The sequence below is a fragment of the Heterodontus francisci genome, chromosome 14 (genome assembly GCF_036365525.1).
Source record: "Heterodontus francisci isolate sHetFra1 chromosome 14, sHetFra1.hap1, whole genome shotgun sequence".
Lineage (NCBI taxonomy): Eukaryota > Metazoa > Chordata > Chondrichthyes > Heterodontiformes > Heterodontidae > Heterodontus > Heterodontus francisci.
The window spans coordinates 65,176,082-65,192,230 of NC_090384.1; the positions used below are offsets into that span (position 1 = coordinate 65,176,082).

Consider the following 16,149-nt stretch of genomic DNA (forward strand, 5'->3'; position numbering starts at 1 on the left):
TGCTTCGAGAGAAAAATAGGCAGCAGTAGAATTACCTCCAGCTGCATTATGCATCTGCTACTGGGTTGTTTAAGGAGTTAAAACCAGCTTGTCCACCTTTATTTTGTCAGGTGAAAGGGTGTGAGGCATAGGAACAAATAATGAAAATGTCTAAGTCTTTGACCTCTAAGTAATAAATCATTCTGAGGCGAAAAACTAAACTGTACATTATTTTCCTTTATAGCCAAGGAGTACATCAAGCCTTTTATTAGACCTGTGATGCAGGCCTTATTACACATTGTGAGAGAGACGGAGAATGATGACTTAACGAATGTGATTCAGAAAATGATCTGTGAATATAGTGAAGAGGTGACCCCCATCGCAGTGGAAATGACTCAGCATTTGGTAAGCACTTTGTTAGATAAGATTGTAGATAAAATAATAGTGTCTCTGACAACTGCATAATTCCAGATAACGTCACCTCTGCTGCATATTGCATACCTTGAGTGCATTACTGCTTATTCAATTCACTTTGCTGTATTCAGTTGGACAGTTGTTAGTTTCAATTGTGATAAAACTGAACTAAAAGCAGGCAGTTCCATAAGCTGATATAAAGCGATTTGTAGTAATATTAGAGCCTTTGTTTTTATTTTAGGCGATGACCTTTAACCAAGTCATACAGACGGGCCCAGATGAGGAGGGCAGTGATGATAAGGCTGTAACTGCGATGGGAATCCTTAATACGATCGATACTCTCCTTAGTGTTGTGGAAGATCACAAGGAGGTTAGTTCTTCAGATGGTGGATTTCTATTAGAACCTCTAACATTTGTTAGATTAGTAGGTTGGTTATGTGGTATTTAACCCTTGAAAGAGAGTTTTGCACCCTGATGTACAGTTTTGGCCCTATTGGTATCAATTACTAAACCAAGCTAATAGGATTTCAAAATTTTGCATTTTACTTTAGATCACACAACAGCTGGAAGGCATCTGTTTGCAGGTTATTGGAACGGTCTTGCAGCAGCATGTGTTGGGTATGTAATGTCTTGCTTCATCAGTGGTAGTACAGTTAATTGGATTGTGCATTTGTGGATTACTGAGTCCTTGTTCTTTTATTTCAGAATTTTATGAGGAAATTTTGTCTTTGGCACATAGTCTGACTTGTCAACAAGTGTCATTACAAATGTGGCAGCTCTTGCCTCTAGTGTTTGAGGTCTTCCAACAAGATGGTTTTGACTATTATACTGGTAAGAAAAAACACAGCTCAGATTTGTAATACATATGGGACTTCAACAGCCTTTCAGAGTGAGTTTGATAAAAAATAAAGATAGCAAATAGATATGCATATCTGTGCAATTACCATCAGTTTGAGTAATGATAACCCACTAACTCAGAACAGTTGACATCTAGTCAAGGGAGTTATGAGTTCATAATTCTCATCCTCAATCATTCTTGCCTACCTTCATTTGCTAATTCTTAATCATGATCAATTACAGGAGCCTGTAACATGGAATTGTGCGTAAGCTGATTGTAGCCGTGGAGAAGTTTGCAGCTTTAATAGTTTTATCTGGGTGAAGTTACATAACCAGTATAAGCAAACCTATCCCAGGGCTGCTCATGTTGATTGATAGTCATACTGAACTTTCCAGAAGAGGGTGGTCATATGTGTTCTTGGTAGGATTGCTAGAGTTGGCAGAAAATCAGACGGGCTTCTTCTGGTAGTTGCTGAGTCTTCTCTTGTGGAAAGTGCATATATGTGGAAATTGGACATGGGGACGATAGTGGGCTGTATCACAGTCAGTCTGTCTTTCAATAAAAACATAACATGCTCATTTAGCAAAGGGCACTGAGTAGCTGTGGGAATTGTACCTTAGCATAACCAAACTTCTAAAGGTGAGGGGAAAATGTGAACGGGGAATGAAGAGCTAAAAGGTTAAAGAAAATGCACATTGCCAACGAGGGTGGGTATAACAGCAATGTTTTCAGTATTGGGTATTAAACATTATTAGTTTATAATTTTAGAAGTTGCTGCGCTGTCTTTGGATCAATGGTCATTGTGCTATTTTGTCACTTCCTGGTCTCTGCAGCTCACTACCATGTCTAATAGGATGTTTGCTTGCAGCTTTTGGGGCAGTTTTGAATTGAAAGAATCCTACAAATGTGCTGCTGTCCTATTACAAGATACTTGAGTTACTTAGGGGAGGGGAGTAGAATTGAGAGGTAAAACTATTAGATGTCTCTTCATACTTGCTTGAGTACTTTCACATCCTATATTTTGCTTTGGAATCTAATGGCTGCAAAGATCCTAATATTTAGAATGATTACAAGTTAAACACAAGTCAAATGCAACTTTTAGTTTCTTCATTCAGACAATGGTATTTTAGAATTCTGCTTTTTTTCAAAATTAAAGATAGAAATTGAAATATGAAATGAAATAAAAGTCAGATGCATCAGTCTCTTTCAGGTACTGATCAACCTGCTCTGCATTTACAGAATGTTCTGTTTTGATTTGCTTACCTTCCCTTCAGTAGTTATTCAAAATGTTCCTTATTTTTTGTAGCTAAATGACAAGGGAGGAGGAAAAAAAACCTCATGAACTTCAGTGAATTTGATTGTTCAAAGCTTTTTTTAAATTTGCAGATATGATGCCTCTCTTACACAATTATATAACAGTGGACACAGATACACTACTGTCTGACACCAAATACTTGGAAATGATTTACAGTATGTGTAAAAAGGTGAGTCAGTTTCATACATTGTGACATTGTAATTATGTAAAGTTTTTTCCTGTCATAGTAATGCATAAACATGGAAACAGGCCATTAAGCAGAAATAGTTCATAGCAGTGTTTACCTTGCATGTGAACAAATAGGTTGAATCACATTAACCCACTCTGTTACCATATCTCTTCACCCCCTTTTCCTTCATCCACATATCCTTTTTTTTAAAAATTTGATAATGGAATGTGTGCATCACCGGCAAGGCCAGCATTTGTTGCCCGTCACTAATTGCCTCTCAGAAGGTGGTGATGAACTGTCGTCTTGAACTGCTGCACTCCTTGTGGTGAAGGTACATCCACAGTGCTGTTAAGGAGGCAGTTCCAAGATTTTGACCCAGCGACAGTAAAGGAACAGTGATATGGTTCCAAAGCAGGATGGTGTATGGCCTGGAGGGAAACTTGCAGGTGGTGATGGTCCCATGCATTTGCTGCCCTTGTCTTTCTAAGTGATAGAGGTCACAGGGTTGGAAGGTCCTATTGAAGGAGGCTTGGCGAGTTGTAGTACATCTTGTAGATGGTGCACACTGCTGTCCCTGTGTGCCAATAGTGAAGGGAGTGGCTGTTTAAGATGGTGGATGGGGTGCTGATCAGGCGGGCTGCTTTGTCCTGAATGGTGTTGAACGTCTTGAGTGGTGTTGGAGCTGCACTGATCCAGGAAGGTGGAGAGTATTCCATCATACTCCTGACTTGTGCCTTGTAGGTGGTAGACAGGCCTGGGGGAGTAAAGAGGTGGGTTACTCGCCACAAGTGAGGTGAGAGTGACTGCCCTTGACATCAAGGCAGCATTTGACCGAGTATGGCATCAAGGAGCCCTAGCAAAACTGAGGTCAATGGGAATCGGGGAAAACCCTCCGCTGGCTGGAGTCATTCCTAGCGCAAAGGACAATGGTTGTGGTTGTTGGAGGTCAATCATCTGTGCTCCAGGACATCACCGCAGGAGTTCCTCAGGGTAGTGTCTTAGGCCCAACCATCTTCAGCTGCTTCATCAATGACCTTCCTTCAAACATAAGGTCAGAAGTGGGGATGTTCGCTGATTATTGCACAATGTTCGGCACCATTCGTGACTCCTCAGATACTGAAGCAGTCTGTGTAGAAATGCAGCAAGACCTGGACAATATCCAGGCTTGGGCTGATGTGTGGCGCGAATGTTATTTGCCACTTAAGTGCCAGGCAATGACCATCTCCAACAAGAGAGAATCTAACCATCTCCCCTTGACATTCAACAGCATTACCATCGCTGAATCCCCCACTATCAACATCCTAGGGGCTACCATTGACCAGAAACTGAACTGGGGTAGCCATATAAATACCGTGGCTACAAGAGCAGGTCAGAGACTAGGAATCCTGAGGCAAGTAACTCACCACCTGACTCCCCAAAGCCTGTCCACCATTTACAAGGCACAAGTCAGGAGTGTGATGGAATACTCTCCACATGGTGTCGAGCTTCTTGAGTGTTGTTGGAGTGCACCCATCCAGGACAAAGCAGCCCGCTTGATTGGCACACCATCCACAAACATTCACTCCCTCCACCACCGACGCACAGTGGCAGCAGTGTGTACCATCTACAAGATGCAATGCACCAAGGCTCCTTAGACAGCACTTTCCAAACCCGTGACCTCTACCAACTGGAAGGACAAAGGCAGCAAATACATGGGAACACCACCACCTGCAAGTTCCCCTCCAAGTCACACACCATCCTGACTTGGAACTGTATCGCAGTTCCTTCACTGTCACTGGGTCAAAATCCTGGAACTCTTTGATCTTAGAGTAGGTTAAAGGTTCTGCACAACAACATGGGCCGAAGGGCCTGTACTGTACTGTTCTATGTTCCCTTCCTAACAGCACTGTGGGTATACCTACCCCAAATGGACTGCAGCGGTTCAAGAAGGCAGCTCACCACCACCTTCTCAAGGGCAATTAGGGATGGGCTATAAATGCTGGCCTGGCCAGTGACGCCCACATCCCATGAATGAATTAAAAAAAAAGAATTCCCAGTATCTGACCTGCTCTGGTAGCCATAGTATTTATAGTTTCTCAGGAACACCTCCAGTGATGCCCTGGGGTTGAAATGGTTGTCCTGTAACAGCCGCAGCCATCTTCCTTTGTACAAGCTGTGACTCCAACCAGTGGAGTGTTTTCCCCCAATTCCCATTGACTTGAATTTTGCTAGGGCTCCTTGATGCCACACTTGGTCAAATGCTGCCTTGATGTCAAGGGCAGTCACTCTCACATCACCTCTTGAATTTCGCTCTTCTGTCCATGTTTAGACCGAGGCTTTATTGATGTCTAGAGCCGAGTGGCCTGGTGGAACCTCAATTGTGCGTCGGTGAGCAGGTTATTGCAGAGTAAGTTCTGCTTGATAGCACTGTCAGTGATGTATAGTTAGCTATAGTTCTTGGGGCTAAAGCAATCAAGGGATATGGGGAGAAAGTGGGAACAGGGTACTGAGCTTGGACAATGAGCCGTAATCGTATTGAGTGGCGGTGCAGACTCGAATGGCCGAATGGTCTACTTCTCATATTTTCTATGTTTCTCTACCTTCCATCACTTGATGATTGAGTAGACTGATGGGATGGTAATTGGCTAGATTGGATTTGTCCTGCTTTTTTGGGGATAGGAAATACCTGGGCAATTCTTCACATTGCCCGGTAAAAAACAGTGTTATAGCTGTATTGGAGCAGCTTGGCTAGGGGGTGTAGCTAGTTCTGGAGTACAAGTCTTTAGTACTGCAGCTGGAATGTTGTCAGGCTCCATGGCTTTTGTTCTATTATGTGGAGTGCATTAAATTGGCTGAAGACTGGCTTCTGTGATGCTGGGGACTTCAGGAGGAGGCCAAGATGGATCATTAACTTGGCACTTATGGCTGAAAATGGTTGCAAATGCTTCAGTCTTTTGTTTTGCACTGATGTGCTCCCCCCAAATCAGTGAGGATGGGAATGTTTGTGGAACCTACTCCTCCAGTTAGTTGATTAATTGTCCACCACCATTTATAATTGGATGTGGCAGGACTGCAGAGCGTTGATCTGATCTGTTGGTTGTGGGATCACTTAGCTCTGTGTATCGCATGCTGCATCCGCTGTTTAGCATGCATGTAGTCCTATGTTATATCTTCAGCTTAGCACCTCATTTTTAGGTATGCCTGGTGCTGCTCCTGGCATGCTCTCCTACACTCCTCATTGAACCAGGGTTGGTTCCCTGGCTTGCTCGTAATGGTAGAGTGAGAGGCTAGGCCATGAGGTTGCAGATTGTGGTTGAATACAATTCTGCTGCTGCTGAAGGCCCACAGCACCTCATGGATGTTCAGTTTTGAGCTGGTAGATCTGTTCTGAATCTATCCCATTTAGCATGATGGAAGGTATCCTCAGTGTGAAGATGGAATTTCATCTCCAAGGATTGTACTCCTTCCAGTACTTTTTGAATGTTGACATGGTTTCTGCCTCAACCATTAACTCTGGAAATGAATTTCACATCCTGTCAAGTCTCTGTAAAGGAGTTTCTCTTGCCCTCTGTTCTAAAACCCTCACGTTTAACTGTATACCTATGACCTCACAATCTTGATTTCTGAACTACTGAGAATAGTCTACTCCCTTTCTACCCCATCCCACCCTTTTAAAATTGAAAAATTTTTCTCTTTTGCACCATATTCTGCAGTCTAATAAAGACCCCAATTTTTAAATTCTTCATTTCTATTTCTATTTCATACCAGCAGCATCAAAGTGAATCTATATTACACACCCTCTAAAGCCTCACTCTCCTTCCCATAATGTGAACCCCAATACTGTACCCAGTACCTCAGCTGACATCCTAAGGTTTCATACAGGCTCAACATTACCTCGTTTGTACTCTTTAGCTTGTAATAAACCCTAGAATTCCATCAGTTTTGTTTAACATTATTTAATCTTATCAACCTGAGGCGTGTATCTAATGTCCTGTGAACCCGTGCTTCCAAGTCCTTCTGCTCTTCGATGGCAAAACGCATACTTCCATTCCGAATATAATTGTTTTTCAACCAAAATGTATCACCTCATACTTTGAATTCTATTTGCCACATTTGTTTACCCCATTCCACAATCTTATTAATATTCCTTTTGTTACGACTGACCGCTCGAGTCAAAGCCCCCAATCAAAATATATGATTGATGGGAGAAATGCACTGATAATTCAATCCCGTCGCTCCACAGATCGCCTAACATCATTTAAACTTTCTAAATTATAAGACCAAGCCAAATTGTACCATCTATTAATCCCCGAATGAGGCTAACCAAACCAGGTGTCTTTAAATCAACAAATGGGCGGCACAGTGGCGCAGTGGTTAGCACTGCAGCCTCACAGCTCCAGGGACCCGGGTACTGCCTGTGTGGAGTTTGCAAGTTCTCCGTGTCTGTGTGGGTTTTCTCCGGGTGCTCCGGTTTCCTCCCACAAGCCAAAAGACTTGCAGGTTGACAGGTAAATTGGCCATTATAAATTGTCACTAGTATAGGTAGGTGGTAGGAAAATATAGGGACAGGTGGGGATGTTTGGTAGGAATATAGGATTAGTATAAATAAATGGTTGATGTTCGGCACAGACTCGGTGGGCCGAAGGGCCTGTTTCAGTGCTGTATCTCTAATCTATTCTAATCTAAATTAACTCTTTAATTGGAAGAACTAAATTCTTAAATACTATGAAGATATAAACAACATTTAAAATAGAAAACATTGGAGTCCTTGCAAATTTACAGTCCAATGGTGCTCGGTCGTCGCAGTCCGATGCGGGAAGAAAGGTTCTTCCACAGTAGAACAGTCCGTAGTTTAACTTCAGTCGGTGATGCTTTCCTTCTCTAGCGAATTTCAACAATTAACGACTTGCAACTTTCAATAGATTAAACACTTTCAATAGAATCGATCTAACTTTAGAGTTTTTGAGGGATAAAAGATTGTCACAGTCTTAACTTCCCTTCCTTCAGTTTAAATTACCAGAGAACTCCGTTTTGGCTTGACTTTTTTTTTAGAATTTTGAGAGATAATTAAACAGACTAAAATGCTCTTCAGTCTTAAATGGTTGAGAGTTCTTTTTTCAGGTGCTGTCCTCACAGTTGTGTCCTCTCTGTTGGAACAAACTGTCTTCAACTAAAAAGCTAGTTCAAAATTGAATTTTAACAAATGTATCGCTTAATTCTCACTTGCAGTAGCTGTATCTATGGTAATGTGAATGCACCCTTTGAATCGCAGTCTCCAAATGGCTGTTTCTAAGGCAACCAAAATGCACCTTCCTATAACTCCTGAGGCTTGCTGGTTCATAAAGCAGTACTGATCCTTTGCAAACCTTAAAGGCAAACCGCATATTCCTGGGGGAAAAAAACTACAGGACCATGACACTTTGCAGATTCCATTGGTCTTCTAAGGAACTAACTAGTATTTTGATATCTACACATTTCAACACCATTACCTACTTCGAAGTATTCTGAAAAATTGCCCTTGGCTTCTAATGTTTTCTCCCCCCTAACCAATTTTTAATCCAGTTTGTTAACTTCTAATTCCATTACCCTGAATCTTGTACATTGCATCCATTGAGGGATTTCCCCTTCACCTCCACCATTACTTCCCCAATAATTGGTATTTGTCGAGCACTCTTTTGAAGAGTATGTTTGCAACTTCTGTTTTCTTTTCAGCTAGATAATTGGTAACTTCATAATTGATGACTAAAAATTTTTCCTTCCGCAAATGCTTAACTAACTGTCTAGTATACCAAGATTAGCTTTGTCTCCTTTTTTAAAAATTGGTATACTCTCCAGTCCTTCAAACACATCCATATTCAATAAGACGACAATTTATATTTATATAGAACCTTTAACTTAATGCCTTAAGGTTTTTCACCTCAACAGAGCATTATTAAACAAAGTATGACACCAAGCTACATAAGGAGATATGTTATTTGACCAAAAAGCTTGGTCAGAGGTAGGTTTTAAGGAGCGTCTTAAAGGAGGAAGGCGTGGTGGAGTGTTGGGAGGAAATTCCAGAGCTATGGCCGAGGCAATTGAAAGCACAGCCACTGAAGGTGGAATGATTAATATCGAGAATGCTCAAGTGGCCAAAGTCAGATGAGCACGGATATCTGAGGGTAGTGGGGATTACAGAATTAGGGGCAAGGCCATGGAGTGATTTGAAAACGAGGATCAGATTTTTAAAATCAAGATGTTGCTTGGCCTGGAGCCAGTGAGCACAGGGTTGATAGGTGAAGGGGACTTTGTGTGTGTTAGGACACAGGCAACAGAGTTTTGGATGACCAAGCTTCACAGAGGGTAGAATGTGGGAGGAGCCAGGAGTGCATTGGAGTAGTCAAGTCTGGAGGTAACAAAGGCATGAATGTGAGTTTCAGCAGCAGAAGAGCTGAGGCAGGGGTGAAGTTGGGTGCTGTTATGGAGGTTGTCTTAGTGATGGTTCGAATATGTGGTCGGTAGCTCAACTCTGGGTCAAATATGGCACCAAGGTTGCACACAGTCTGGTTTAGTCTCAGACATTTGCCGAGGAGAGGGTTGGAGTCAGTAGCTAGGGACCAGAGTTTGGAGCGGGGACTGAAAACAATAGCTTTAAACTTCCTAATATTTACTCGGAGGAAATTTCTGCTCATCTAGTATTGGGTATCTGATGAGCAGTCTGATAATTTACCAACAGTGGAGGAGTTGAGAAGGATGAGGTAGAGGTAGGTATATTGTCAACATACATGTGAAAACAAATGCTCTGCTTTCGGATAATATCGCCGAGAGGCAACATTTGGATAATAAAAGGCTGCCAAAATTAGATCCAGAGGTAACAGTGCAGGAGCAGGAAGAGCTATTTCAAGTGATGCTCTGGATGCGATTAGCTAGATAAGAATGGAACCAGGTGAGAGCAGTGCCACCCAGCTGGACAACAGTGGAGGGGCATTGGAGGAGGATGGTGTATTCAACTGTGTCAAAGGCTTGCATACAGGTTGAGAATGACGAGGAGGGATAGTTCACCTTTATCAAAGTCGCATAGGATGTAATTTACTTTGAGAGCCGTTTTGGTACTGTGGCATAGGTGAAAACCTGATTAGAGATGTTCAAACAAAACCCTAAAATATATGTAGGGTCTGTACAATTTCTTCCTACTTCATGCAGTGTCCTAGGATTTATCCTGTCAGGCCATGGTACTTTTGTCTTCCTTTAGCACAACTAACTTATCTAAATTTTCCCTTTTATCCATCATAATGTTGCTCTTAGCCATGTCAGGATTCGCCTCCTTTTTGACATCCTTCTCCAGTAGAGATAGGTGTGAAATACTTAAATGCCTTCACCCTTTTTGACCATCTTCAAATTGGCAATCTTCTCCGGTTCCATCTCGCGTAACAATTCTCATTTTACTGATGAACCTAAATACTTTATGTTGCTTTTGATTTTACATTTTTTTTCTCGTGTTCCCTCTTAGTTTTCCTCAACCCCATTATTTTCTCATTCTTGTTTAGTTGTTTCATTAGTATTATAGACCTCATAGACTCTCTTCAAATATAATTGGATCATGGCATCCCTTTCTTATAGAATATGCCTATTCAATATCTTTGCCATCTCTTTTTTTGAAAAAAAAAGTTTTTCTGGAGTTCTGCCAATTTCTCTTTCCAACTCAGCTGGCTTGCCCCTCATCAATCTCAACTTTGCTCTAATCCAATCTGCTTTAATTTTCCCTTTCTAGCTGGATCTAAAACCTTCTCGTAGTCACTACAACCAATCCGATCCAGTAATGCCCCTAATCTTGTAGGTCATCTAATATATTACTTGAAGGAATTTTGTACATATTTTAGAAACTCCATTCACTTTTCTCCACTTATTCCCCCTCTGTCCCAATCCTGCTTTGCTGCAATCAATAACGTTCCTACTTATCTTTCTAATCTGACATCAGATTTCCACTACCACTTTCCACGATTTGCAGGTCTTTAATGTAACAAGCCCTTTTTTTAATCTTGGTGCTCTAGCCAGGATGTTTAACTTCTCAAAACAGTTTTGAAAATTTGCCATTCATTGTTGTGCCATGAACGCGAAGGGATGCATGGAATTAACAGTTAAAAGTTGTCATTGGATCAAAATCAAGTTTGGTCCCAAAAGTCGTCTACTTTTATGGGAAGTTCAACTCGTGCCTAAAGAATGACTTGATGCATAAATTAAGTAAATTCATATTGCATGCTTTGTATTAAATGTGTTCATCACATAACTTAAACTCGCTGCAAGTGCAAGTTAGTTTTCTCTATAGCACTGCTCCCTAAAGTGTGCCCTTGGTATGACAGAATTTGTTTTTTTTTAAAAAGAAAAATTTTAGTTGTCTTAACTTTTTTTTAATGTATTTTTTATCACCTTGGGCAAACTTGCCAGTGAGAGCATAATGGGAAGTGATGCTTGCTTTCATACTATGAGTTGGGTAGCTTGCAAAAGAAATTAAAACCACCTGTTTTAGGTAGTAGAATAACTTTCCTTGAAGGGGAATCATGGCTTAGTGCCCCCCCCCCCCCACCCTGGTGTTGGTTAAAGGAATGAACACTTGTGTTAATTTTTGGTTTTGATTTGGGAAAAAAGCTATTAATATTATAGCTACTCATTTAGCATTATTTGTGTAACACTGCAAATGTTTCTTTCGGATATAATCAAACCATCATTGACAACAAGAATGAGGTTGAAATTGATCTCGAGTAGTAATGCAAAATGAAGGATATTGAATCAGAAGTTCATTTACATCCTCCCTGATTATCAAGCCCTTCAAAGTCAGTGGGGAATAGATATCTGGCAAAGTGTAAAGTATGCTACCGTTTCATAGTTCCCCATTTTATACAACCCGCTGAAGACCGTTTTTAGTCCCGATATGTTGGGGTTCCAATTTGTTGTGCCACAGAGCAGAGTGATGGATTGTTCCCAAAAATTTGAGTTCCCAGTTCTATCTGTGTTATCAGAAGGAAGTAGAGTTGAGGCATTGGGGGTGAGGAGTGGATCATCGTGTCCTGAATGTCCTAGTGTTTAAAAGCAACTTTGACAAATTCCTGGACGCAAGTTGCCTGGCTGCAGTCTTAACTGAGGAATGGTATGCAGACTGAGATATGTAGTGTGGAAGGCAAAACGTGAAGCTGGGTGTTGACTGTCTTGAAGCTTCAGTCATTCTGCCGCGCGACAACCATTCTGGTGCCCTATCATTTTTTTGCAGCACTAATCCTAGAATATATCTCTCCCTTACGCTATTTTATACAGAGAAAAGTCCAATTTATTTCTGCTTTTAGGTATTAACTGGAGATGCAGGAGAAGATGCAGAAAGCCATGCAGCCAAGATGCTAGAAGTGATTATTCTACAGTGCAAAGGGCGTGGTATTGACCAGGTTAGTAAAGTAGAATGGAAATTACATTTTTGATTTGAATTTAGACAGCCCTTCAATAAATCTGACTTCAAACATTGCTGAAGACTATTTCCTTCTCCAAAACAAAATGCTCTGACGCTTTATTCCACTTAATATGTTCTGTACTGTGGTATCTGGTTAAAAACTTTGGAAGTGGTATTTATGGTAATCTGTTTTGTTTTAACACTAATAAACTAATATTTTTGTGCAAAACAGATTTAAATATGAGCCTTTTATAGTTATTTTGGTGCAGAAGAAAAGTTTTTTTTTAACTGCTAATCGTGGCAGAATGAAGAAGCTTTACCAATCCTTAAATTAATGCATCACTGCCTCGGATAGTCATTTTGATTGGTTTCCAGTTGAAAATAAACATGCTCAACTCCCTGATGCTCTAGTAGGTAAAAGCATCTAGTGTGGACGACTAACAAAGTCCCAGGTTTGTTTCCTGTGCTGTATTAACGATGTTGCGGCTGTTTTTGTGACTCTATGGTTGGTTACCTCCCATTGTTACCGCAGACGACTGCTGGAGACCATGCAGATGATGTCCTCCAAAGTCCGATTACCCCCTTATTATGCTCACTGTCAAGGTATACATATAAAGAGTGGCCACTTAGGCAAAATACCAAAGTTGTTTGCATCTTTGGGAAAGCTGGTGAGGTGGGGTAGTGTGAGGGAGATTTTCTTTTTAAAGAGACATGTAATTTCCACATGTTCAGCTCTAAGTGGTCACCATTTGCCAATTCCTCAACTCAAGTAATTTGTTGCCCCAATAACTTGATATTTTGCAATCTTGTCAAGTTGTAGGATCTTCTCAAATTTTGTTCTTTCCCTTTGAATATATTCATCATTGAGGTTTTCAAAGTGTTTTTTATTTTTTTCTAGTGCATACCTCTGTTTGTGGAAGCTGCACTTGAGAGGCTGACCAGAGAAGTCAAGACCAGTGAACTAAGAACTATGTGTCTGCAAGTTGCCATTGCTGCTTTATACTACAACCCACTCCTGTTGCTGAATACCTTGGAAAACCTCCACTTTCCCAACAACACCGAGCCAATCACCACACAGTTTGTTAACCAGTGGCTGAATGATGTAGACTGCTTTTTAGGGTAAGGCTTGCTGTACCATAACGTTTAGAGGAAACAGGATGGGTGTCCAATTTGCTCTCTATTGAGGCTGTAAAATTGTGAAAATATTGCACAATAGTGCAATTAGAATCTCTACAATTAGAGATTTAATGGTCTTGTGTGCAACTTGGTTAAAGTGGTTTAGATTTGTATCCTGGGATTACGGAGCATGTTGAGTTTTCAAAATTTGCCAGATCACTCTGGGTGTGCTCTGCTTTTCTGTGAAAGGGAAGGTTTGCCACGATGACTTGTGTATAGTGTTTAGTTCATGAGAGTCGAGGCATAGATGGAATGTGGTACTGGGAGTCTTCCATAACTGATATTTTTTGGGTGTGAATGTTATGAAGTCTGCAAAGTAGTGAAACATAGATCTTGTAAATTTACATTTTACAATTCATGTTTATTTTCCTTTCCCTTTCTCTAAGCAAGAGCTTATAGAAAAATAACTTATGGAAACAACTAGAGGGACTGATCACGCAGCTAGTGGGAACTGAGAGGTTAGTTCAGTCGTTCAGCTTTTGAGAGTGGGAGGAGAGTAGGAGGGTGGAGGGGGGAAAAGAGGACATTCAGAAGAGTTCCATGTAGCAGAGCTGGAAGTTGTACTGTGAATGGACCATATCGAAAAAGTACAGTAGTCCAGAAACGAAACACCACAGTGCGAGACAGTTGGAGGTTTCAAAAACAGGAGTAAAGTTGTGGAGGGAATTATAAATTAAGTGAATGCGCTGGCGGTCAAGAAGCCAGTGTATCTGGGGCATGGATGACTGAGACTTGACAGGCTGTAGGGTGGCAGCCTTCTTGATGAATCAGAATTTGTCTGTAGGAGAGGCCAGAAGAACTTTGCAAAACTCACTATGTAGATGCCAAAGTTTCAGCAGTGGTGAGGGTGTTCTGGAAGTGAAAATAGGTGATCTTGGTAGCTATTCAGCTGTGAGTTTGAAAATTAATTCAGGATTGAGTGGACATTAAGGTTGTGCACAGTCAGTTTCAACCTGGGGAAGTGGGTGGAATTAGGCTGTGGTATTTAGGCGGGGAAGAAAGAGGAAGAGAGGTTGCAACGAACTCTAATGTCAAAAACAGGTACAGTTTAGGTACGAATTGCTAGATAGTAATGATTAGGAGCTCTATGGCCACATCTGTCCAAACCTGAGGACACTGACAAAAATGTTTGTGTCCCACTTTACCCCAGTTGATATGATTAGCTAATCACTTAACTAGAAGCATTTACAGAAACAGTGTCCCGACTTTAACTCAAACATGTTGAGCAAGTTTGGGTGTCTGTATATTTTTGCTCCTCAATTTTGGTTTGTTTAGACTTTTGTTCTTGACCTTCCTTATTGCAAAGTGTAACTCAACAAGGAAAATTAATCTAGGATACTAAAAATGCATTGGACAGCAGAACAGAATTGATGATACTTATGCTGATCATTTACTTCAGAGTAATATTTATGTAGATATGGCAATTAAAAAAAAATTTTTTTTTTTACTAAATCCTATAGCAGGCTTTTGGCAGTGCCACCCTGCGTCACCTGTGGATTTGTGTCAATATATTGTGAAATTTTTCCTGCGCCTCAGTGCATTGACACCAGCAGCATCATAGTGGAAGGGGCTGAACCTCCGTCCACATCCTGTTGCATTGTTGTTGCAGTTGACAATGGAGAGGCATTATAGCGAAGAACAGTTCTGTTCATGCACATTTAAATAATACCAGGATCACTTAATAGTGATTAGAGTGGTAACCATGTCTTTTTCCTTCCCCTACCTGATGGCCCAAATTATAGAACCCTGAGCTGAGATGTGATCCAGGATAAACCTGGGAACCTCAGCTGTTGTGACTTGATACTCCTCTTGCCATTTGACTATCATTGGAGTCATAGCTTTTAGTTAATTCAGGGAAATGAAGGTCAATGCTAATGGAAGCATGGTTTGTGGGGTTTGACAAATTTCCTCAGAATAGTGGAAGATCAGCTGCATTGGAGGTGAAAAGTTGAAGTTTTGAACTTCAATAGATGAAGTTGCATAACTTGCCGAGGTCACTTCCTCACATTTCAGTACTGTAATGGGTTATAGTGCTTTTGAATTACATTCGGGGTGTGTAATGGTTCAGATCCATGCACTCCATCGATTGACTTGACAATACAACTAAATTAACATTTTTATTGAGTGTAAAGCCTACACCTGTTCAAGGAGTTGCAACTCACCCCTCCTAATTTAATTTAAATATAGTGAACTATCTTTTTTTTAATATGAGCGACATCCAACAAATTCTGTTTCTTTTTATCCAGTTTACATGACCGGAAAATGTGTGTCCTTGGTCTCTGTGCATTGATTGAACTTGAACAAAGACCACAAATTGTGAACCAGGTTGCAGGACAGATTCTACCAGCTCTTACACTTCTCTTTGGTGGACTAAAGAGAGCGTATGCTTGCCGTGCAGAGCATGAAAACGACAGTGATGATGATGATGATGGAGAAGATGAGGATGAGAATGGTACGATTATCATTTATGACTGAATTTATAGTTTCTGCCTGAATTTTCATATCTATTTAGAATAATAAATACCTTGGAATGAGTTGTAAGGCTAACCTAATTAGTGATTCTGACAATATCACGAACTGTGGCAGCTTCATGCTGATATTTAGTTACCCTCTAAATTCAAGAACTATTAATGCAAAAAAGCTAGTGTTTTGCTTAGGCGGTTGCTTTCCTCTGATAGCATTAATGTATTAACAAGGGAGGATTATAGAAATGTTTCTGTGGCCCGTAGATAACAGATACTTGGAGTGTGTTTAAAGCTATAATATGCAAGGTTTGGGTGTTGTTATAAAACAGGAAAGCCAAGCTTGAGAAATTTTTATGAATGGCGCAAACAGTCTTGGTGATTCAGCACTTTACACACTGG

At 40.8% G+C, this 16,149-nt stretch overlaps 1 protein-coding gene across 3 annotated transcripts in view; it reads left to right on the plus strand.

The window, feature by feature from the left end:
• ipo7 (importin 7) overlaps positions 1-16,149 on the plus strand; it is an 83,069-nt gene that overhangs the window by 56,023 nt on the left and 10,897 nt on the right. For all 3 annotated transcript variants that reach the window (XR_010976360.1, XM_068046373.1, XM_068046374.1), the window contains exons 15-22: positions 224-384; positions 635-763; positions 945-1,011; positions 1,099-1,224; positions 2,618-2,715; positions 12,012-12,107; positions 13,008-13,228; positions 15,532-15,737. Coding sequence is in view for 2 of the 3 variants with exons in the window: in XM_068046373.1 (XP_067902474.1) it covers positions 224-384; positions 635-763; positions 945-1,011; positions 1,099-1,224; positions 2,618-2,715; positions 12,012-12,107; positions 13,008-13,228; positions 15,532-15,737 (1,104 nt within the window). In the remaining variant the exon portion in view is untranslated. The remainder of the gene's footprint in view (positions 1-223; positions 385-634; positions 764-944; positions 1,012-1,098; positions 1,225-2,617; positions 2,716-12,011; positions 12,108-13,007; positions 13,229-15,531; positions 15,738-16,149) is intronic.